The sequence below is a fragment of the Symphalangus syndactylus genome, chromosome 10 (assembly GCF_028878055.3).
Source record: "Symphalangus syndactylus isolate Jambi chromosome 10, NHGRI_mSymSyn1-v2.1_pri, whole genome shotgun sequence".
Taxonomy (NCBI): domain Eukaryota; kingdom Metazoa; phylum Chordata; class Mammalia; order Primates; family Hylobatidae; genus Symphalangus; species Symphalangus syndactylus.
Window position 1 is genome coordinate 30323245 of NC_072432.2, and position 25487 is coordinate 30348731.

The window sequence follows — 25487 nt, forward strand, 5'->3', positions numbered from 1 at the left end:
GCTAATTTTTTTTCCAATTTAAAAAGTAAACTTTAATGTTGAAAATGCAAACTTGGGGAGGGCAGGAAGATCACACACAAGGCTGTCACTTCACACTTGGAGGGTTGCACAGTGGCCGGGCAGAGGCGCTCCTCACTTCACAGATGGGGTGGCAGCTGCGCAGAAGTGCCCCTCACTTCCCAGACAGGGCAGCAGCCAGGCAGAGGAGCCCCTCACTTCCCAGACAGGGTAGCAGCCGGGCAGAGGCGCCCCTCACTTCCCAGACAGGGTAGCAGCTGGGCAGAGGCGCCCCTCACTTCCCACACAGGGCAGCAGCCGGGCAGAGGCGCCCCTCACTTCCCACACAGGGCAGCAGCTGGGCAGAGGTGCTTCTCTCTTACCAGTCAGTTGGGTGGCCGGGCAGAGGGGTTCCTCACTTCCCAGTCAGTTGGGCAGCCAGGCAGAGGCGCTCTTCACTTCCCAGACGGGGCGGCCAGACAGAGGGGCTCCTCACTTGCTAGAAGGGGCAGCGGCCAATGCCTGGCTAATTAAAAAACAAAAATTTGTAGAGATGTGGTATTGCTATGTTGCCCAGGCTGGTCTCAAACTTCTGGGCTCAAGCAAACCTCCCACCTTGGCCTCCCAAAGTGCTGGGTGAATAAGTGGGAGCCACCGTTCCTGACCCTGTTATCATTCTTTTTTGTTTTGTTTTGTTTTGTTTTGTTGAGATGAGTCTCGCTCTGTCACCCAGGTTAGAGTACAGTGGCATGATCCTGGCTCACAGCAAACTCTGCCTCCCAGCTTCAAGTGATTCTCCTGCCTCCGCTTCCCGAGTAGCTGGAATTACAGTTGCCTACCACCAAACCTGGCTAATTTTTGTATTTTTTTTTAGTAGAGACAAGGTTTCACTGTGTTGGCCAGGTTGATCTTGAACTCCAGACCTCAAGTCATCCACCCGCCTCGACCTCCTAAAGCCCCATTATCATTCTTTAAACAAATATTTATTATCCTTTTAGGTCAGGCATGATGCCTGGAGATTAGGTAATAATTGTTGAATAAAATAGATGCAGCCACTGGGCACGGTGGCTCATGCCTGTAATCTCAGCACTTTGGGAGGCCGAGGCAGGCAGATCACCTGAGGTCAGGAGTTCGAGACCAGCCTGGCTGACATGGTGAAACCCCATCTCTACCAAAAATACAAAAATTAGCTGAGTGTGTGGTGGTGGATGCCTGTAATCTCAGCTACTCGGGAGGCTGAGGCAGGAGGCAGGAGAATCACTTGAACCTGGGAGGCGGAGGTTGCAGTGAGCCGAGATTGCCACTGCTCTCTAGCCTGGGCAACAGAGAGACTCTGTCTCGAAAAGACTCTGTCTCGAAAAATTAAATAAATATCCACCTAGAATTTACATATATTTTAATCATTGTTAGGGCCTGTATTAGCCAAAATAGATACAGCCCTTTCTGGAGCTTCAAGTTTTATGACAGAATACAGACATTAGACAAATAATTAGCCAATAAATAGATAATAAAAATTATGATAAATACTGTGAATGTAGGGAGTAAGATTCAGTGAGAAAGAACAGTAGGGGCTTGGGCAGGCCCCTCTGAGGAAACTATCTCAGCTGAGATGTGAGAGCTAAGTAGAGACAAGTGGAGAGAGGTAGACTCCCCCACCTGCAGATGGAGTAGCATGTGTGTGCCGCCTCTGAAACAGGAAAGCGCTTAGCTCTTTTAGGGAGCTACAGCAAGGCCTTTGGGGGACCATCCTGGCAAACAGAGGTGGCCACTCCTTCCAGGACAGAAGCAGAGCTGTTCTACAGTGAGGCTTTACATGGAAGAATGTATATCCTGAGGAGTCTTGACTCTAGAAAGACTGTTCTCCAAATCTCAAAGTGTACACCTGCCAGGTTTCTGGGTTGCCCTTTTCATTCATTCTTTCACCAATGCTATGATATTTTTCTGAGCACCTATTATGTACCAGGCAGCAGGCTACAACTAGGATAGACACTCTAAGATTTTTTTATCCAACTGTCAGCCAGAAGACATACATAGTCCTTCCAAGTACTTTGCATGGGATTGAAGTGACTTCAGTTAGATGGCTGAAGAGTGGTAAGAAACGTTTGAATTTCTCTAACTTAAATTACATTTTCACCATAGTCACATTATCATGATAATTTTAGAAATGTTCCATCTTGATTTGTTGATGCTCTTCATATCTGTGTGGTAGCCTCTTAATTTGTGACCCTGTGTTTGTTTTTGCAACCTCTCAAATTCATGATTGGCAAATGAACATTCAGTTGAGAAGGATCTAACAACCCTTGTGAAACATAGAGGATCATGTGTTAGCTATTGTCGATGATAATTTTACCAGGTCTGTTCTGAACCTAACAAATTTGAGCATTTATAATAGAAAACCTTTAGGAGGTTTCCAGTCCATGTGAGCAGGAGGGAAGCAGAGGCCCCTTACATTATTGATCCCCATTGGATAGCCTCACAATGCAGCGATTTCCAATCTGCCAGTCACCAGGGTTTCCAGGGGAGGATGCGGTGATAGATTATAGCTTTTTTGGTGTCCTGTGTACAATGCCCTATCTCCCTGTGGATTCTTAGACACTTAATAACAATAATTACGATGCTTTCCCAAGCCAGATCATGGCAGATGAGTGATTCCCATCATCTTGGAAGAACTCCGCCTTAAAAGCTGATGATCATTTTCCCTGACTCTTTAAAAAAAGAAATCAGAGGAAAAGAAGGGCTGATGTTTTTATTTCAGCTTGTATGCAACTCTTAGTTTTTTCTTTTTTCTTTTTTGAGTTAAGGGCCCCCTGGCCCTCCAGTGGGAATTACTTTCCTGCTCAAGAGAGTGAGGATATGATATGAAGGTATGCTTCCTATTCTTAATGCACATTTCCAACAGTTGCTACTTTCTCAGCTCCCTTAACAATCCCCAGATCCAAGCATGTGTCCTAAAGGATGGTTCTTATTTGGGGTCTCTGTCTGTCTCTGATTTAGACACCTGTTTCTATTTATAGGTCTCTGAGATCTTTGATTAAGATCAGGTTTTCTATCCTTTCATAACTCCCCTCTGGCAGGGCAGCCCTTGCTAGCTCTTTAAAGTGTCTGGCATCAAAATCATGACGTTTTACACTGGGATAATTTGAGTTCTTAAAAGTGGATCTTAAATCCATCCCAGAACACTTTATCTTTTGATTTTTATTCATCTTTAGTATATCTCTAAAATAGTGTTCATATGAATTAATCAAAGTTTTATTTTTAATCCATATTATAAATAATATCACAAATTTTATTTTAAAATAAGCCTTTTCTCTTCAGACCTTCCTGGCTATTAAAGGAAATCCCTTTATCACAAATTTATCATGAGAATGTTTTATCTTGGAACTGTACAAGTTTATTCAAATTAAATGGGTATTTTCCCCACAACTTGGTGAAATCTTGACAATAAGATTTGATTTTTAAAAAGTTTGACTCTTTATTTTGCAGTAAACAGAGATAGAGAAGCATTTTTAGTCAATTGTGTTTCAGAAATTCCTGTAAAGAAAGACCATCTTTCAGGTCTGTACTAGACTTTGTTTTTGTTTTCAATGCAAAACTTTAATTACATCATTTTATCTACTGTTCATTTTGGTAAGTGATCTTCTATTTGTGAGTCATTTTTGTACATTAGAAATATCAGAGAACTTCCTGGCTAACACGGTGAAACCCCGTATCTACTAAAAATAGATTTTTTTTTGAGACAGAGTCTTGCTCTGTCACCCAGGCTGGAGTGCAGTGGTGCGATCTTGGCTCACTGCAACCTCCACCTCCTGGGTTCAAACAATTCTTATGCCTCAGCCTCCTGAGTAGCTGGGATTACAGGCATGCACTGCCACGCCTGGCTAATTTTTGTATTTTAATAGAAACAGGATTTCGCCATGTTTACCAGTCCGGTCCTGAACCACTGGCCTCCAGTGATCTGTGTGCCTCAGCCTCCCAAAGTGCTGGGATTATAGGCATGAGCCACTGCACCCTACCATAAATATCGCTTTTCTTTTAAAAAATCAAGGATTAGCCAGGCATGGTAATGTATTCCTGTAATCCTAGCTCAGGGCTGTGGTGGGAAGATTGCTGGAGCCCAGGAGTTCGAGGCTGCAGTGAGCTATGATCACACCACTGTACTCCAGCAACACAGCGAAACCCTGTCTCTTTAAAAAAAAAAAAAAAAAAAAAAAAAACCAATGATGTTTCCTTTTGTATCCAGTTTGGTTTTTCTCCCTGTGAAGGTCTGCAATACTAGGTCAGTGTTCCAGGTTTAAAAAGCTGTCAGTTCCTAGCAGCAGTGTGACTTTTCCATCCCAATTTAAACCACCGCTGCTGCCCCAGACAGATTCTTCTCAGGCTCGATTTGTCTAATGTTTATTCTACTAGTACAAAGAACTGTACTTCAGGTAACTGTTTCCAGGATTGTGTTGTTTTGTTTTTCTGGCACCTCCCTCTAATTTTTTTTTAAACAAAAACACATCACCTGATTTGCCTTTAGGCTCAGGGCAAGCCCTGCTGTGTGTCATGCTTTTTAACCTCACACTCTGCACTTCTAAAGCAATTAAACAATAAATCACCTATCCTCTTCAGCACAGACGGCCTGACTTTTAAGGGGCTTTCAAAGGAAATGGACTCTGTTGCCGTGCTAGTGGGAACTGCTGCTTCTCGCACTGGAGGTTGGAACTGGAGGTGGGGTGTGGCCGGAAGGTGCTGTCATGTCTCATGAAATCAGCTTCATGTTCTGTTGTCAAACAAGAGCAGCAGGTGTTTGTTTTCTCAGCTACACTTTAGAGGCTGAGTCCCGGTTGATTAGGACATAGACATAGCCTCCTCTAGGAGAAGTTTTTCTCTCTCATCAACCTCTCTCACTCTCTCACTCTATCCTTCCTCCAACCCACCCACAACCTTCTTATTTAAAAATCATTTTAAAAAACATGAATAGGGAGATCAAAATTAATATGCAGGGCAGCCATGAATGGGAAAGAATCTCTTAGCCTGCAGTGGGAAGGAAGCAAAATGGGAAGCTCCATACCTGAGAGCTAGAGGAGCAGGAGCAGGGAGGCTCCCAGCTGACAGATTGTGTGTGTGCACACAGGTGAGCACATGCGGCTGCAAAAGTGAGCGTGTGTGGTGTGCATGTAGTTTATGTGCACAGAGGAGCATGTGTGTTATGCATGTGGGTGTGGGTATACGTGCTCGGGTGAGCATGTAAGTGGTGTGTGTGTGTTGTGTGTGTGTATGTGCTCAGGTGAGCATGTATGTTTGCGTAGTCTGGGCTGTGGTCTCCTCGTATAGCTACCATAGCCTCTTTGTCATACCCTCATGGACAGTGGTTCTCCCAAATCCCAGATGATTCTCCCTGGAAAGTTCTGCCGGCAGATCCTGGCATTGGGGAAGTTGGGAAAATGCATGAACACTGTCTGCTGGGGACTGGGGTGAGTCATGTGCAGATGTATGCAAAGCAGTGTGCAAATGTAAACCCCTTAAAATCCCAAACAGATACCTTTCCTACATAAACGACTTTGTTATATATGCTATATAATCAGTTATGTAAAAAGGAGACAAAAAGTTTGAAGGATATTAGCAGCTACATTCTTCATATTAGAAATTACAGTCTCAAATTCTAGATGGAAAAATAAACTTAAATAATGCCCCTTGCTGTCCATCAGAAGGAAGCTAAAAGCCATAGCCATAAATCCATAAATGCTTGTGTGACTGGACAGTGTCATCAGTGTTGTCCCTATGGACAGTATCTATATGAGTGTGAGGAGACAATGAAGAGATGGAGATAGGCTGACTTTTCATGTCCTTCTCTATAGATAATCATATGATTAAGGTTTCAGACTCTTCATATGACAAAATGGGAAAGTGTTCATATGAGGAAAGGGTGTATCTGTTTTAAAAGACATCTGGAAATTATCACATTTTGCATAAATAAAAAGTACTTGGGCTCAGATATCAGAATATGCTACTAACTGTGAAAAACGGTTAAGTTGGGTGTTGAGGTTCACCAGTGAAAGTTCTTTTTAATTTATATTGGAAAAGAGAAATGGTGGGTGACAGAGACCATTTTACTTTGAACACTTTGGTTGACTTTGATGTGTTTCATGTGATATCGGAGAACAGGATAGAGAAACCAAAGTTTGAGTTTCACTGTAGCCACTAGACTACAAGTAGATTTCTACAGCACTTGGCACTTGGTCTTCTGCAATTTAAAAATAAATCAAAGTTTAAATGCTTAATATTTTCATTTTTTTGATTTTTGAAACATAAAATATACTATTGCTATTTTGCTTACTTTTGTTTTTTCTTCCTTCCTCTCTGTTTTAGTGGCATGCCCTCTCCCGTGAAGAGCAGGCTAAATATTATGAATTAGCACGGAAAGAAAGACAGCTACATATGCAGCTTTATCCAGGCTGGTCTGCAAGAGACAATTATGTAAGCCCCTCCTCCATACCAGTGGCTCTCCACTCTCACTCATTCGCTCTTTTGCTTTCAAGAAGGAAATGTGTTTTAGGGTGTATATAATGCTGGTACTACTTATTTTTTGGAAGTTAATGAATTTTGTAATAAGGATTTCATGGATATATTGCATTATGAAAGCTTTGAGCTATCTTTTTTTTTTTTTGCTATGGGTGCTAATGAATGCTTTTAAATAAAATTTTTGAAATAAACTAATACCTTATTATTAAAATTCGATAAAAGAAAAATTTAAAAAAGACCATAATCTTACTATGTAAAGGCAACATTAGTAATAACTACTTATATTACTTTCTAATATTTTTTCTATGCGTGGTTTTTTTTTTACTTGTATGTTTGTGTGCGTGGGTGTATATATATACATGTTTGTTGCATACTTCTCGATCTTATATTTAAAAAGCATTTCTCTGTTGTGGCACAGTGTTTATGTCTATCAATATTCCATTAAGTGAATTTCACAATTTGATCGTATTTTTTCCTGCTTTTAGACATTTAAGTTGCTTCCTATTGTTTTTCTTACAAATGTAAATATTCCTTCAGTGAATATGTCTGTACATAACAGTTTCTTTCTGTATTTAGGACTATTATTTATGTTGAATAGATTCATTGTGGAGGTAAAGGATATAAATATTTTAAAGTTATTTTTTGGTGTTTTTTTTTTTTTTTTTTTTTTTTTTTTTTTTTTTTTTTTTTTTTTTGAGACAATCTCACTCTGTCACCCAGGCTGGAGTGTGGTGGCATGATCTCGGCTCACTGCAACCTCCGCCTCCTGGGTTCAAGCAGTTCTTCTGCCTCAGCCTCCCAAGCAGCTGGGATTACAGGCATGCACCACCACGCATGGCTAATTTTTTGTATTTTTAGTAGAGACGGGGTGTCACCATGTTGGCCAGGCTGGTCTTGAATGCCTGACCTCAGTTGATCTGCCTGCTTCTGCCTCCCAAAGTGCTGGGATTACAGGCATAAGCCACTGCCCCGGCTATTTTAAATTTCTTGATGCATATTGTCACATTGCTTTCCAAAGGACTGTATTATTTTATACTTCTTATAAACAATGTATTCAGGTGACTGTTTTGCCACAGACTACTTAAAACTGGGTAAAAAATCTTTTTTCATGTTGTTGTACCCCAGCATCTATCATGTATTCTATTCAGTGTAGGTATATCATGTTTAAGTCATACTAATTTTATCAGCAGGAAATACCTCATTTATAGTGCCAATTGTTTTATTACTGTAGAATTTGAGCATCTTATGTAGTCTTGATAGGGCAAAGACTGTTTTATAGAGGGGAATATTTTCACTATTTAAGCTGTTAAAGTAATTTAATATTTTGCAGTTGTTATGTCTGAGTTCATGCAGCCTGCTATAATAAAATACCATGGACATGGTGAGTTATAAACAACAGGTTTATTTCTCACACTTCTGGAGCCTGTGAAGTCCAGGATCAAGGTGCAGGCAGGTTTGGTGTCTGGTGAGGGCCTGGTCCCAGTCTTCTGGCTGTATCTTTGCAAGGTAGAGGAAGGGGGAAGAGAGTGCTCCAGGGTCTCTTTTATAAGGACATTAATCCCCTTCATGAGAGCTCCTTGCTTAGGCTGTGATCACCTCCCAAAGACTCTGCCTCATTATACCATCACATTGGGGGTTGAATTTCAGCATATGTATTTGGGAGAACACAACATTCAGTCTATAGTAATTCTCACGGTCTATGTGAGACGAGCATTAGAAATGCCAGCCAGGTCAGTCTTAATAAAAGTAGAATTATTTCTTTTCAAAAGAGCAAGAGCGAAGCCATTAATTAATATACAATTTAATATGTAGCCATTGCTTTAGGTGCTCCTGTGGGGCTCAAGTTCTCACAGAGAAGATGACAAGGATGCGTATCTGAGGTCATACACACATGGAAACTTATTTCTGGAAATGGGTTGCACAATTTATTTCCTATAATGTGCTCCACAGAAGTCACTTTAGTGGTCAAGGTTTGGAGTTCAGACATTGGATATAAGTTTGACACAGGAAGTAAGAGTCTGTCTGTTACTTATGGGAAACAGCATAGTCAGCTCTTCTGAGTTATTTTGGTTGCCTTAATAACTACCATATGCTGATGGTTAGGAACTGTCTTAAATTCTTGACCGCAACCCAGTGGTGGAATGAATATTATTACATGAATATTATTACTCCATTTTTCAGGTGAGAAAATTGAGAGGCTGAAGAGTTTAGGTAATTTATCCAAGGCCTTATAGTAGGTGGCTAAGCTGAAGTCTTCACCCAGGTCACTCTGACTTCAAAATCTACAAGATTTTCCTCCTCCTGAGTGGATTAGCTCAGTCTTCCAGTGCCTTCTTTTTGCTTTTTTTGTTTTTGTTTGTTTGTTTGTTGAGACAGAGATTCGCTCTTGTTGCCCAGGCTGGAATGCAATGGCACGATCTCGGCTCACCACAACCTGTGTCTCCTGGGTTCAAGCGATTCTCCAGCCTCAGCCTTCCGAGTAACTGGGATTACAGGCATGCACCACCACACCCAGCTAATTTTGATTTTTTAGTAGAGACGGGGTTTCTCCATGTTGGTCAGGCTGGTCTCGAACTCCTGACCTCAGGTGATCCGCCCGCCTCAGCCTCTCAAAGTGCTAGGATTATAAGCGTGAGCCACCACGCCCGGCCCGGTGCTTTCTTAAGACTGCTGTAGTTGAAGAATTTTCACCCCTGAACCAGGCTTCTGTTTTCTGAGCAGCAATTACCATCTCTATATAGAGCCCCTGCCATGCCCTGTAAGTAGGAAGATCAGTGTTCACCCAGAGGATTTCAAAAGTGTCTTCTTCTGGCCAGCCATGGTAGCTCACGCCTGTAATCCTAGCACTTTGGAAGGCTGAGGCAGGCAGATAACTTGAGGTCAGGCATTCGAGACCAGCCTGACCAACATGGTGAAACCCTGTATCTACTAAAAGTACAAAAATTAGCTGGGCATGGTGGCGTGGGCCTGTAATTCCAGCTACTCGGGAGGCTGAGGCAGGAGAATCGCTTGAACCCGAGAGGAGGAGGTTGCAATGAGCCCACATTGTGCCATTGCACTCCAGTCTGGATGACAAAAGCGAAACTCTGTCTCCAAAAAAAAAAAAAAAAAGTGTCTTCTTCTAATCCTGCCCTGGGTGTCTTTTGGATGTAGTTTGTCTAAAGGGGAAGAGCTAATCTTCCTCATTTGACCTTTGTAACCTTCATTGTGCTGTGAATTTTATTCAGCATTGCTTGTTGAATGCCTTTAAATTTATTTTTCTAATTCTTAAGTAATGAGTTTTAACTTTTAAAAAGACATAAAAGAAACACCTATATATTCTCTCTCTTTCTGTATCTGCTCTCTCTTCTCCATGTTGATAGTTGGGAAGAAAGTAGTTTTAAAGAAAGCTACAGTAATGTGAATTTATCTTTAAAGATTTCCCTCTGCACAACTTTTAAAGGAAATTGTTTTGCATATTCCTTGAATGAAGGGAAAGCCCAGCTTCATTCATAGTGTTTTCATCATAATCAAAATAAGTCATTCAATTACTGAGGCAAACAGAAGCTGATCAATGATAGTACTTTATCTAAAGATACTGTTCTTTAAATAACAGTACTGTACAGGGATAGAATAAAGGTAAAATGAAGGCATTTAGTGCCAGAATGGTATCCTGATCCCCAGTGAGATTGTGTGAAACATATATCTCAATTATTCAGTATTAAAATACCTTATTACATGACATAGATTTTTAATTTCAACTTGTTTTTATAACTTTGGCTAATAACAGGCTAATTAATAGTGCACAAATTTTCTTGGGTGATATTAGCCAAATATTTATAATGTTAGAACTTTTCAATTTAGTTTTTAATGCTTCCCAATATTATATAGTCCATATAATTTTAACAAAAAAATTTTTTTGTTTTTACCATACATGAATTTTGGTTTTTGTATAACTTGACCTTAATACATCCAAACTACTTAGTTCTTTTTGCATATCATAAATGTAGATTCTCTTGAAGAACTGGTTGATATCCTAGAAGGTAACAGGTTATTTGATTTAGTGGTAGAAGCGTAACGGTACAGGCTCAGTTGGTCATTGTGTGCCAGCTATTTTCTAGACATGTGTGAGTGGGGGAGCGTGGTGCTAAGAGACCCAGGTGGTGCTCTGGGGACAGAGTCCATTATAGCATCTGTGAGGCATTCAGTCATGCAGTGAGCTCAGGGTCATGGGGAGCGAGGAAGAGGAGCCCCAGCTCTGCCTGAGGGATGGACCAACAAGGTGTGGAGCAGAGAAGGTTCATGGAATAGATAACACTTGAGACACGGGTTGAAGGGTAAATGGAGCTGGGAAAGAAGAAAGTGTGAAATAAGGTTCCAGACACATAAAATAACCTTGTCGCAACTTCTGAGCCTTGCAGTAATTACATTGAAAGGACCGTTGTGGATACCTGAAAGAAGCGTGCACTCCCTCTCTACTCCCTGTCCCCAGAGCACCTTTAATAATCTTGAAAGAAGCCCCACTTATAGGGGTGGATTACTTGAGGTCAGGAGTTCAAGGCCAGCCTGGCCAACATGGTGTAACTCCGTATTTACCAAAAATACAAAATTTAGTCAGGCATGGTGGCGTGCGCCTATAATCCCAGCTACTTGGGAGGCTGAGGCAGGAACATCGCTTGAACCTGGGAGGCAGAGGTTGCAGTAAGCCAAGATCACGCCACTGCCCTCCAGCCTGGGCAACAGAGACTCCATTTCAAAAATAATAATTACTATTGTTATGAGAGCAAGACTCTGTCTCAAAATAATAATTATTTTAATAGCGTATAGCCATAGTCTGCTTATAGTAAATGACCAACCTGCATCAGGTATTTTCAAATAACTAAAATGGAACACATATCATATCCAATATCTCTAGCTTATCTCTGCTGTAATAATCAAATTAACAATTTTTTTAAAAGCTAAGATTGTACCATATATATTCTGTGGCTGTATAAAAGTGCATATTTCTGCACCTCAAGGTAGTTCTTCATGTCACATGGCCATTGAGGCTTTACAGCTTCAGAAGGGTGACTGAAATCATCCTCCCCAACACTGAGGCAAAGAGCAGATAGCAGTGACTCTGAGAAACGGCACATCAAAAATAATGGAATCTTCTTTCAAGATTGTTACTATTTTTTGAGACGGAGTCTCACTCTGTGGCCCAGGCAGGAGTGCAGTGGAGCAATCCTGGCTCACTGCAACCTCCGCCTCCAGGTTCAAGTGATTCTCCTGCCTCAGCCTCCCCAGTAGCTGGGATTACAGGCATGTGCCACCACGCCTGGCTAATTTTTGTATCTTTAGTAGAGATGGGGTTTCACCATGTTGGTCAGGCTAGTCTTGAACTCCTGACCTCGTGATCTGCCCACCTCGGCTTCCTGAAGTGCTGGGATTACAGGTGTGAGCCACCACACCCGGCCTAAAATTATTTTTGAGGACAAAGTAGTTATCAAGGAAAAGGGAAAATTAGACCACTACAAGTGTGATCTAAGCTTTTTAATTTGGCATTGAGATGTTTTGAAATGTATTTAAAATGGTGTGCATATCCGTGTTATTTTGTCTGTTTTGGGAAGTAAGGTCCTTAATTGACAGAAATAAGTCTTTGAGATATCTTCAGTTTTCTCAGGTTCTCTCACTCTCTTCTCCGTTTCTCCTTGGTTTTGTCGTTTCTGTGCCACAGGGCCTGTGGGTACTCAATTAACACTGGGGAACTTTTAATTAAACAGTGGAATTCACAGTAAGGTTTATCTTAAGCACTACCAGAAGTGGGTTCTAAGTGTGTTGGTTAGTAAGAAAAGGAATGGCTCATTAAGCTGGCTTTCCTTGAAGAGGGTCCTATGGCCACAGCTCTAGGACATCATCCGTGTGTGTGTGTGTGTGTGTGTGTGTGTGTGCGTGTGTGTGTGTGTGTGTGTGTGAGAGAGAGAGAAGGCCCTATGGCCACAGATCTAAGACATCATTGTTTGTGTGTGTGTGTGTGTGAGAGAGAGAGAGAGAGAGAGACAGAGACAAAGCATCTACCCATGGTGTCAATATTGATGATGTTAAATGTGAAGCTATAGAGACAAAGGTCACCAGGTCACTATTTTCTCTCGTTCTCTTGCTCTCTGACTTTGTTTCTAGATAGAGATGGTGAAGAGGGAGAGAAAATGAGTCATTTTTACCTCTTTGTTGACTGCCTGCCTGTACTTCCACATCACATTCATCTGTGTGTTCATGGTACAATCTGTGACATGACAGTATACCTCTGTTCTTCCAGGGTAAGAAAAAGAAGAGGAAGAGAGAGAAACTACAGGAATCTACATCAGGTAGGCACCATGAGACTTTCCAGTCAATCCTCAGGCTTCTGACAAACACCTTTTAAAGCAGTTTGTATCTCTCTACACACTGCTTTCTTCTGTGACTGTAACTCACGATTCTTTAACTCTGCTTTTACTTCCTGAAATTCTTTTAAAAATTTAAAAGACCCTTCTTTTAAATGTGACTGTGGGAAGGTACATGTAAAAACTGTTTCCCAAACCCTGTCATCTGGAATCCTGGTTGTAAACTGTGGGATTTTGTTTGTTCGTTTGTTTGTTTTATTTTTGCTTCTGTTGTCTGTGTTTGCTTTAATACTCTTGCCTTTTTACTATTTTATATAACTCCTTAAAGATACAATATTTTATGATGATTAAATGATATGTTACCTGGTGTTCCCTTGAGAATCTCTTTTGTGATTTGGGTTTTTTAAAAATATAAAACATAATGATAGGGTTTGTCTTTCTTGTACATTAATTCAAGACATCAGTGAGGTCCCATTTATTTTCCTTTTTTCTTTCATTAAAAATAAGGCCACTACTTGTACTGCACAAATAAAAATGGCTGGTATAAGAACCATGAAAAATAAAGCAAACAAGTTCACATGATATTGTAGCTACTACGTATTTGGAATGTAAAAAAACCTCTTCAATAAAAATTTGTTAAAGACACAATTTTCTGCAGGTACAGGTCCAAGAATGACAGCTGCCTACATCTGAAACATGGTAAGAACGACTCTCTGGTCCTACTGCTGACGTTAGTTGTTATGAAAAGAGGCACTTGCTTGTGAATCTTCTTGCTCATAAAGAGTTCATTCGACATTGCTCCTTAAAGAGGAGAACTCAGCAAAATCAAATTAGTGCTTTAAAAAATCTGATGGTTTTTATACCGGCTATGTATTTGCAATATAGTATGCTTTTATCTTTTCTATCCCCTTTGGCCCATTTATTCTTCCTCCATTTCCTTTCCCCTAACTCTTTCTTCTAAACCATCTCTTACTGATAGTGGCAAATCGGCCTGCTTAAAAAAAGAACAAACAACAACAAACAGTAAGCAAAATGCCATCTTACTCAGCAAATCCAGGGTGGGTTTGAGGAGCACCATTTTAGCCCAGAACTCCCAAGCTTTTGCCCAGTAGAGATTTTTTCTCAGTTGAAATCACTTGTAGTCACTCAAAAGTAATGTATTTGTTTCTAGTCAGAAAGCTTATATATGCTTTATATTTTTTCTATTATTTAATATGGCATGGACACTTATTTAACTGTGTTTCTTCTATCAAGTATTTCTCTTTATTGGTAACTATTGCTGGATTTTACTCTAGTATTTGTAAGTAATATTTATTTTATTTCTTTTTACTATAATTTTTTATTTATTTCTACATGACCACTAGCCCAAGGAACCTGACATTGTAAATTAAGGCTTGGTCTTTATTAAGCTGTAAATTAGCAGTGTGTGTACCTCTTCTCCTGACAACAGTTCTCAAAGGAGCTGCCTTTGGTTATCCTCTCTCTAAGAACCCACATCCGGTCGATCACCAAGTGTTCCCATCCCTGTCTTTGGGGTCTGTCTTGAGCCTTTTCTCTCACACTTACCACTGCCATAGCCCTAGTTCAGGTGCTTAGACTTTCCATCTGGAGTACTGTAATACACGTTAATAATTTTTCTGCCTCCAGACTTTCTTTCTACCAGTTCATCCTTCACGTTGCTCCCGGAGGGATTTCCTACAACTCAGATTGTGCATCACTTCCCGACCTAGAAACAGCCGGTACTTCCCATTGGCTAAAAGATAAAGCACCCGCCAATTGGTGTGTGGGTCTGCCCAGCCCTGCCCTTGTAGCTTTGCAAGTCACTCTTGCTCTCTGCCTCCCCTCACTTTCAGCCTAGCCCTTCTGAGTCCTATGCTCAGTCCAAACAAAATTATTAGCAGTTCCCCACATGGCGAGAGGGCACCGCACATGCTGTCCCTGGGCTTCGAAAGCCCATTTCCTCTACAGAGGAATGGATAGACGTGTGCAGTGTTTCTTAGGAGAATAGTGTTATCCTGCAGCTCATTTGGCTCTTGACTAAACCAAGTGGCCCTTACCTAAACTTTTAGAACTTAATTTTGGTGCTGAGATTTCAAACAACTTGCCCAAAGGGGCCAGCAGAGATTTTGGTACCAAATAGATCTGAGTTTTAAGTCAGTTGATTCCCTGAGCAATCTACTTCAGCTGTTTAATCTTCATTTTCCTTACCTGGAAAAGGGGAATATTGATACCTACCCCCTGCGGTGGTTGATGTGCAGGATCTGCCCAGCGGCCAGCACACAGTTGGAGCTCAGACTCGTTCTTCCTCCTACTGAGACCTAAGTCAATTGCCCTCTCCTCTGTGAAACTTTCTTCATCTTTATTCAGATTCCCCAGGTTTTTCCAAATCCCATCACTGTAGTTTTATGATATCAAAACTCTTCTAAACTAATACTGAGTGGCAAGCTTTCCTCCAAGTGAAAGGAGGACCATCCCTTCATATAAGATCAAAAAATAATATAATCATTTTAACTTAGTGGCTATTAATCAAGAACCTCTTCTGAGCCAGCCACCTGGCTTGGTTATTAGAAGCACAGATAGGATATAAGCATGACTGATGACACCCACCCCAGTTAGCTCATGGCTTCATAGTAGAAGTAAATCTAGTCAAAATCACAAGCCTTGTAATTTTTTTTTAATTGTTTTAATTACTGAATACTTAGAAATGGCCAGAAGTTTTTTCATGTTCTGCCTCTAAACAGAAAGCCCTCAGAATGGCAGTGTGCTAAGGGCTGGTACTTGATTTACCTCACTTCTGTTTGCACCAAAATCTGTGAAGCTAACTATTTTTATTAAAAGCATGCAAAAATGTATTTCTGTATTTCAGAGTTTGGTACTCGATTTGGTGTTCTTCACGATTAGCATCCTATGGTATTTTAGATGTAAAAGATGGCTATTTTTGTCCTAAAGTGTATCCCAAACATCTTTTTCTAGTAAGTCACAGCTGTCATTGTGTTTTCTTGTCACTTATTTATATTTTCTTAAGGTTAAGATGTTCTCTCTATCCTGCATAAGAAAAACAAAGATAACCCTCTGTCTCCACCCCACCCCCCAAAAACATTCTCAGGCCATCCCTCCGCTGGTGAGGCTCCAGTTGGTTGAGCTTCCTGTAATCAGAGTCTCTGGTGTTGCCCTCCCTCTCATTCCTGGATCAGTCACGCAGCCTTTGAAGTCACTGCCCTGCACACCATCCGAGTTTGGAGACCAGAACTGGCAGTTATTGGATAAGAATTGTAGAGTAGAGAGGAGCTCACCCACCTTCATAAAGATTTCCATAAATTAGACATGATAATTATTTCTGTTGTACCCCCACCCCTTCCTTTGTTGTAGGAATTCAGAAACATTCTGTTTGTGTAGTAGCTGACTTGTTCAGTCATGATTCAGCAATTATTGAGCACCTAAGATAGGCCCTGTGGAGACTTGTATGACCTGGAAATAGAGTGTTGGATGGAGCAAAGAAGGTCCCTATTCTCACAGTGCTTGTTATGTTGCTGTGAGGGTAGTTGATTAAAAAAAACAAACAGGAAAACATAAGTACTATAATAAAAATAAATTAGGGAGTAACTTAGGGGTCTGCTTTTAGATTGGATTGTCAGGAAAGGCACCTCCAAGGAGGTGGCACCTAGAAATAACTACCGTTATCACAGAAAAATGGAGGGGGTCTTCTGTTCTGGAACAGAGCCCTGGCAAAGAAATGAAAGACAAAGGGAACAGAACGTCATGTTTTGGAAAGAGCAGAGCCCAGGTATGAGGCCACCCAGGCTCCCAGGTTAGCTCTTGTGTAAATTTGTGCAGCCTGGGGCAGGTCACCTAAAGCCTCTGGTTTCTCGGTATAAGTGAAGGATTGTGCCCAGCGTCCTCTGAGATCCCTGTCTGTCTCTCCCTCAAGTCCAACTTTCTGGTTTGCTTTGCTTTTGTGTGGTCTGCACTGCCTCCTAGTGTTAGAGGGACTCAGATCTCTTTTTCATTTCCTAATTTATGGTCATCATTTTATGTCCGAGTGGCTCTGTATAACTATAAAGCCTCTGCACGACCTTGAAAACGGCTTATACACGATGGGGATGTTCTTCAGTTCCTGTACAAATCATCCCCTGTGTCCCTCCTTCCTCCCCAGGATGGCTACCTTGTGTCCTGGGATATTAGAAGTATTGCCTCTAGTTTGAGGGTTTGATTTTCCACTAATATAATAATATGGTTCCTTGTTTGCCAGACTCCTGTCATACTAGTGCTGACCTCACCTTAGAAATAATAAAATACTTGATTAGAACCAATCCTCTAGGCTGGGCATGGTGGCTCATTCCTATAATTCCAGTACTTTGGGAGGTTGAGGTGGGTGAATTGCTTGAGCCCAGGAATTTGAGACCAGTTTGAGCAACATGGCAAGATCCCTTCTCTACAAAAATTAGCTGCGTGCGGTGGCATGTTCCAGCTACTAGGGAGGCTGAGGTGGTTGGATCTATTGAGCCCGGGATGTCAAGGCTGCAGTGAGCCGAGATCACACCACCGCACTACAGCCTGAGCAACAGAACAGGGCTCTGTCTCAAAAAAAAACAGAAAACAAACCAGTCCGTCAAAGAGTGTGATGTGGAATCTCACACAGCTGGTTTTCAATTCTGAAGGGAAGTTGATGAGTAAAGGTAAAGCTAGGCCAGAAGCAGTGGCTCATGCTGGTAATCCCAGCACTTTGGGAGGCAGAGATGGGAGCATCACTTGAGGCTAGGAGTTTGAGACCAGCCTGGGCAACCTGGCAAAACTATGTCGGTATAAAAAATAAAAAGCATTAGCTGGGTGTGGTGACACACACCTGTAGTCCCAGCTACTCAGGAGACTGAGATTGAGAATAGCTTGGACCTAGGAGTTCAAGGCTGCAGTGAGCTATGATTGCACCACTGCACTCCAACCTAGGTGATGAAGTAAGAATAAAAAACTTGTGTTTTCATTTCTTTAAAGATCCTATGGGTTTCATGGAATGCTTCGCATTTTTTGATGGGCAGTGCCAGCGCAGTGGCCGCATGCAGCCCAGCAGAGAGGCTGGCTCCTGAAGCAGTGCTTTATTCACCTGGTTGTGTTCGTGTCTCCCCGTGTGTTTCTACTTTTGAACATTAAAAAATTTTTCACTCTGGTGAAATCAGATTGAAACAAATAAATTACCATTAATGTGGTTTCAACACTGTGGAGAAACTTTTAGGATAATTGGAAATGAGATCCCTAAAAGCCATTCCTCCAGGTTGGAGATGGTGGTCCCCAAGCAGCAGGGTCTTTTGGAGAGGCCAGATTCATCTGTTTAGCTTTTCGGACTCGTCATTTGTGGGAATGCTGGGAGCCCAGGGTCTCAGGGGATAAGACTGCACACACTATCCTGGGTCCAGCTGGAAGGCCGGTGTCATGAACACTAATCACTTGTTTACTCACCACGCAAACATTTAGTGAGGACTGCTGTAAGTCACGAATCCTGTTAGGCGGTGGGGGTGCTTGCAGATGAGATCCTATCCCTTCCTGGAGGAACTTCAAGTTTAAGAAGATACAGACATATTAAGTGGGTAGTTATAAAAGAGTATGTTTTATGCTGTGAAGAAGTGGCATGCTGTGCCTTATATAAAAATAAAGAGAATAAGGAAGAGAATAAGAAATCGGAGTGAAATCAAGGAAGGCTTCCCGTAGTAGATAGCGCTCGAGCTGTCAGGTTGGTGGCAGAATTTGGGGGTTTGATAGCTCAGTAATAGAATTGATGTGAGTTTCCGGTGTTTGGGATATGTTTGATTTAGAATACCACCTCAAAATCTGTCAGAAGTTAGAGATTATTATCAAATACTGAACTTTGCTTTCTTCTTGACTTAATCAAGATTTATATGAAATTAAAGAAGTAAAGAATTATTATTTTTGAAGTGCTGGAGAGAATTATGACTGAGTTTACTAATTAAACAATTTTCAAAATTGGCTTATTAATATTTACTTTATCAAAACAAATACAAAAAGCCTACCATCTTTAAATTACATAGATTGAAAAGATATTTTTAGATACTTTAATGTATTTCCTTTAGTTATATGACGTAAGAGTTAGTTTAAAAGAAGGAACAGGCTACTTTTAAAAGATAAAAAAAGACTGGGCACAGGGGCCTGTAATCCCAGCACTTTGGGAGGCAGAGGCGGGCAGATCACGAGGTCAGGAGTTTGAGACCAGCCTGGCCAACATAGTGAAACCCCGTGTCTACTAAAAATACAAAAAATTAGCCAGGTGTGGTGGCAGACGCCTATAATCCCAGCTGCTCAGGAGGCTGAGGCCGGAGAATCACTTAAACCTGGGAGGCGGAGGTTGCAGTGAGCCAAGATAGCACCATTGCACTCTAGCCCAGGTGACAGTGCGAGACTCCGTCTCAAGAGAAGAAAAAAGAAAAAAAAGATTAAAAAAAATCTTCTGGTTAAACACATTTGGCTAAATAAAAACTTCAGCCTTTATTTCCCTAGGGCCAAGAGATGAGCATGAGGGGTAATTGCTAAGCTCAATGTAGCAGTTAATGTTCAGTGCTTGGATTTACGTTTTGAAGAAGATTGTCTCTGGCTTTTCTTTGATGATGATGTTTGAGAGCCTTATGGGGTGGTTAAGGCTTGAGAACTTGGGGCTCCTGGGTCCTGTGAAGCTGTGCTAGGGCTGACAAGTTGCAGAGTGGGAATAGAAGCACCAGTGAGAGGACTGCAGCCCTGAGGGTCTGCCAGGAGCTGTGCCTGGTGTCCAACATTTAGTCCTGTCCTCTTAGAGCAGCCAGGGAGTGTTCTAAATATTTTCAGTAGTCTCAATGAGAAAAATATTTCCTATGATTTTTGAAGCTCACTCTGGTAAGTTTGACACTTTTGCCTAATCTTTGTTCCAAATTCTGTTCCACGATGTAGTCACCAACATTAAGTATCAGTAAGCTGCTGGGTTATGTTTAGTTAGAAAACAAAGCCAGATTCTTAAAAATTAATAAAATTAAAAGGAAATTGGAGGTAGCTGAAGAACTCTTAAGTCTTGTCCAAGTCTCAGAGTAAAAATTAAGGCTTCAGCAACTAGAAAGTGAAAAAATGACATCCTGTTTTCCATTCTTTATCTTTTGTAACATACTTAGAAAGCACCTCAGCTAGAATTGTTACCAAACAAGCAAAAGACCCCTGGGGATTCAGAACTCTTGAGAAGGAAGCCTGCATCTAGGGAGGGGAAGGGGGATGTCAAACTGGGGAGAACCAAGTGTCAAACAGCAGCCAGGGCAACATGTGGCTGCGCAGCTACCCTTGGCCACAGGTCGGCACCTCCTGGGAAAACTTCTGCACCCTGCTCAGCACTGTCCCACACTTGGCCTGCAGTGGGTTTTTTTTCTGAATAGTGGCCTAGCCCAGTTGGGGGAACCTTGTGCCGCCATTTTACCACAGTGGTGAGGTCCTGTGGAAGCAACTGCTGGCGTGCCGTTTATCTTGTATGGATTGCCAGATCGCTGCATAGGAGGTGGAGGTTGTGGTGGCCCGGAGAGGCTCCCATATGTGTCGTTTCTGGGAATGCTCCAGTCTGAGGTGATGGCCTACCCGTGTCTTCCTTCTTCTTATGCTTGTGTTCACAAATCCCTGTGACACCTGTCACAGACTAACAGGAAATGTGTACAGGATTCACAAGGTGATGTCACTTGACTACAGATAATCTCAGGCTTGGTCTCATTGTCTTAAATAGCAATGGCAGCATAATGACAGTGTGGTTAGACTCAATTATGCGTGGGCTGCAGGTTTTCACATCCTGGCCATTGCTCCAGGATCCCTTGGTGCATTCATGGGAGCCTTTTGATGGCAAGTGCCAGAAACAAATGGTGCTCACTTAAGGAGAAAGGGGAAATGTGTTTTAAGGATATAGGAGCGTCTTGTGGAATCCAAGGACAGTAGTGCAGTTGGGCCAAAAAGAAAGCTGGAAATTGGAGAGCTGTCCAGACACTTTCTCTGCTTCTTCCATCTGCCCCTCCCTGAAAATCACTTCCTCCTTCCCTTCCCAGATTGACTGTCTCAGTTCTTTGAGCCATATGTTCAGAGCAGTCAAGCTATGTGTTGTTACAGTATCATCTCCCAAAGAGACAATAATTCTTTCAAATTCTATAGAAGCGACTCTGATTAGCCCAACTTGGGTCAAACTTCCACCCCAATCCATAATCAGCTGTGGCCAGAGGAGAAGGTCACATTGCACAAAATGGCTGTCAGGAGCTCACTGCTCTAACAGTGTTGGAGTTGGGATAATGGAGAGGAGAGCTGGACAGCAGCCCGACAGATGTCCACTATAGCTCACTAGTAAGCTGATAGTTGGGGTGGTTTTATCTAGACAGCTCTGTGTTAATAAAGAAATTGGGTTAGGTTCATGAGTACAGTGAAAGCTTTTAAGAATGGGCAGTATCCCTTCCATCAATTCTCTTTTCTCTCCTTAATGATCAGAAGAGCTAGAATTGTGTTTAAGTTGCCTTGGGGAGCAGAAATAGAGAAATAGACCCTCAGGTAGCAAGACTGATCAGATGCCATTGAAAAATAATAGCAGAGGGAGAGAAGTATATGAGGTTCATTAAAACCCTCTTGAAATGCTTCATGTTTAGTATTGTTCATGAAAACTTACAAAATGGAATTAAGATCAATGCACTAGGATATAGAATAAAAAAGAAGTATTTTGGATCAATTTTCTTTAAAAGAACTGTTTGTTACTGAGTTGTGAGGAACTGTGTGGAAATGAGCCCTTCTGGATAATGGAGTTTTTCAGAGAAGCTATATGGTTTACATCTTTAAGTGTCAAAACATGTCAAAACATGTAATTTTTCAAAACAATTTTGGATGCAACTCTGTCTTCTTCAGCAGAGTACGTTGAAATTGATTTGAATACGAATACCTCATGCCATTATTTTACAGTGAATATTACATATGCCACAAGGGGTATGGCGGTTTGTATAATACTATTCTAAATGACCCCAAATAATGTGGAATTTTAAGAAACTGCTTTTTAATAATTCTTTTGTGGCTTCCTTTGCTGTTTGGGACTATACCCTCTGCCCACAGTAATATGTTTCTTCTGATCTGTGTGGATTTAGGAACCAGGACAATGAAGCTTAATTGAATAATATGTAAATTAAAAGTAAATGGGGTCTGAGTTGGGGTATAGAGAAAGGCTAAAATGTGCTATTTTAAGAAAGGCTGAAATGTGCTATTTTTGTGCATAAATTTCATGACATTACTGTGATACATTGAGATCATTTTAACGTGTTTTTCCTCAGCAGTGTTCTTCATAAATGAAGCTGCCATGTTACTGAGAGCCAGATGAGTGGGGAATCCTGCTGTTCATAGCTGTCTGTGACCTTTAGCAAAGTAACTTTATTCTTTTTGACAGAATGATAGAAAAATTAAAAGCATTAAAAATTAAACTCACTTTTTGGCATAAGGTTTACATCAATCTCTACACTAAATTTTTCTAACTGCCTATATATCGTTTTTGTGAATCTAACTTTTTTTTGTATTGGGATTACTTTTTCTCAGCTAGCATCATGCTTTTAGAAACATTCTGTTTCATAAGAGATATTTTAATTAATTGGCAGAATACTCTGTTGGTCTTAATTTTCTACCAGAAGTTCTGTAATAGTATGAATCTTGCTTGCTGCCCCGAATGTGTCGTGTGAAGTTGGAACAGCAGAAGTGGTCCCAACCTGTATGGACCACCTGCCACATTCCGGAGGCTTTAACAGACGCCTCTGCATGTGTTTCCTCCTCTCGTTCTGTAGCAGCCCCATTGTGGGGTGGAGGGGACAGATTTCAGTTCTCTCTGAAGGATGAGAAAACATCACTTGTCCAGGGCCACGCAGCTGGCGAGCAGCAGCGCTGCATCCGCAGAGTGAATTACCATCAGCTCTGAGCCCCAGTTCTCCATCCTCTGCTGTTAGTGCACTCACTACGCTGCTTCAGGGCACCTGCCCTGCACTCGCCCGGCTCTGCACATACGTCTCCCACATCCCGCAGCACACCTGATGAGGTAGAGCAGCTTCTTATCTTCACTCAGATGAGGAAACGTGTTTGGTACGTTCAGAGTGCATGCCAGAGATTTCCAGGTGGTAACCGATGGACCCAGGATCCAAACCCAACCCAGGACTGTCAGTCCTTAGAGCCCACACTCTAACCCACACAAGTTATCACCTCCCTGTGCTTAACCAGATGCACAGGTGCACACACAAATGCTGGCATAACCGTGGAAGGGCTTGGTTTGGGGAAAAAAGAAAAAGTGTGCCCTCATCCTGTCACCTCATTTGTAGAAGGTGAACTTTTAGCATCTTTAGTGTGAGAGAACGTCTGTTGAGAGAAATGTGGATTGGATAGCGTTTGGAGGTGAGTAGATGAGGGAGGTCTACCTAGCTAGTTATTGCCCTCTGGAAGCACTTCAGCTGACAGAACTACAATGGGCTTTTGAGGCTCTCTCCTTCAAAACTTGCTCAAGACCATTTCTCCCATGTTTCCCATGGTAGGAAGGATCTAGCGGTCATGACCTGCACCAGGAGGTCCGGCCTACAAATAGGACACATGTCCTCACAGAGGAGACAGACACAGAGGGCCAGGCTGATCAGGCAGAGAAACCAGTAGCTACAGAAAAATTCCCCTGGAGTAATTCATTAACGGTCACAGGCTTGTCTCAAAGTCATCTTGACATTGCCAAAGTCTGGTTGAGCTGATGGTAATTCACTCTGAATAGCCACAGGGGAGGAAGCCGCCCAGGTCACTCAACCTTGCCTTGGTAGAACATAAATCCAGGAGTGGCGATGACCCCTTTCCTCCCACCTCCAGCTTCTGGGAATCTTTTTGCTTTAAACCTTTGTGGTTAGGGGATTAACTAACTAGTCTTGAATGCTGGGACTAAGGAGTCATTCAGCTGCAGAAATAAAACTCAGTGTTAACCTTCCTAACCACACATTTTCATTTTTCTTTTTTCTCAAATGTTGGGTAATGTTTACTGTCAAGGAGCTGAAGCTGGCTTTTGTAGGTTATATTTCCAGTCGTAAGGACTTAAATTTCAAAGTTAACTTATGTGTTTGTTTCTCTTTATCATCCTTCTTCAAACAGAGCATGATATCCTGGGGGTAGCTGCACTGTTACAGATGTAGACTGCCTCCACCAGGATACAGGGGTTGTTGCCTAGGGATGGACAGACAGAATGATGGAAGGTAGGAAGGAGATGAAAAAGTGAGTGATAATTTAGTTCCAAAGTATGGTGGAGAGAGCACGTGTTGAGAGAGTTCAGAGGCTCATCCTGCTGCCTATTAGTTGGGTGATGTTTGGCAAGTTATTGAACCTCACTCAGCCTCGGTATCCTTACCTGTAAGTGGGTGGGAAGATGCAAACTGTAATGATGATAATGTGAAATTCTAAAGTCCATGTCTCAGTGCCTGGCAAATCAGTGCCCAGTGGACAGTGTTTTTGTTCCTTCCCCCTCACCAGCTTCTTACAGACAAGACCACCTTCAAGTCAACGAGACTGTCACTTTTGTGATGACAGGAGGCCTTGGGAACAGCCCAGCACTGGGACTCTCTAGGGGTCACCATGGGCCAGTCATTTTATGACCATATTCCTAAGTCTCTGCTAAAAAAACAGGATTAGACTAGCTCTGTCATGCTTGCTTCCTGCTGTAGAAGTCTGTACTGCTCTTCCTTCCTACACACATGACATTGTGCAGCAGAAGAGTTCACACCCTCAAATCACAGGCTTTTGTCAGTTTTTCCCAAGGCGTAAAAATGGAGACAATTGGCATAAGGTGTGTGGTGTGATGCTAGAATGCAATTTTTGCAATTAAAATCTGTGAATCTGTTTACCTCTCATAAAACCAGTCTCTAATATTCTCCCCTCAAATTGCACATCGTTTAATCTTGTGCCTCTTGTTAGTAGCATTTGAGAGTGGCGTGAAAGGAAGAGGACGACGAAGAAAGGGTCTTTTATTCCAACTCACTTTTTTTGTATCCTCACCAATTCTGAATAAGGAAGTGATATTACATGATGGGGCAGGGGTGCATTTTGTTCCTGGACACCAGCTTTGCTGCCCTTGCCTTGGCCTGGACAGTTTGAACTGACTGGCCAGTGAGCCTTGAGTGGCACCCTGACAGGGCTGGCCCTTGCCTGCTCCTGACCCTCCTCTCCACCACCTCAGAGCTCACCCATAGGCTTGTCTCCTTGGCCCTTCCTTCCAGAGGACAGCCTGGGGAGGAACTCCCAGGACATGAGCTGGCCAAGCGCTCTGCTTTTGGTAGGATTTTACGTTTATTTGGGCTTAGAGAGAAGGAATTTCCCCCTTTCCCATTCTTCACTCCTGAGTCAGGGTCTGTAAAGCCCTATTGGCCCAGGGTCAGTGCTGTTGACCTCCCAGAAACAGGCCCACTCTTGAAATCTTTAGATTCACCTTTATTGCTTGGGCTTTTAGTAAGGAACTCTACCCATTTGGGTTCATGGTTCCATTTGGTTGATGGCATATTTTGTCAAGACTGGAATTTGGTCCAGGAGAGGATCGGGGGTTTGGTTATATGGGGTGGGGTGGGGTCTTGTGCCGCCTTTGCATCCCCAGTACAAATGCGTGGTGACTCCTGGTGGAGG

The 25487-nt window shown here is 42.0% G+C and overlaps 1 protein-coding gene across 5 annotated transcripts in view; it reads left to right on the top strand.

Annotated features, from left to right (window-relative positions):
• LEF1 (lymphoid enhancer binding factor 1) overlaps nt 1-25487 on the top strand; it is a 121383-nt gene that overhangs the window by 91960 nt on the left and 3936 nt on the right. For 3 of the 5 annotated variants that reach the window (XM_055296783.2, XM_055296785.2, XM_055296786.2), the window contains 3 exons: nt 6349-6456; nt 12776-12824; nt 13498-13538. In XM_055296783.2, coding sequence (XP_055152758.1) covers nt 6349-6456; nt 12776-12824; nt 13498-13532 — 192 coding nt within the window. In that variant the 3' untranslated portion in view covers nt 13533-13538. The remainder of the gene's footprint in view (nt 1-6348; nt 6457-12775; nt 12825-13497; nt 13539-25487) is intronic. The other 2 variants (XM_055296782.2, XM_055296784.2) reach the window with 1 other exon arrangement.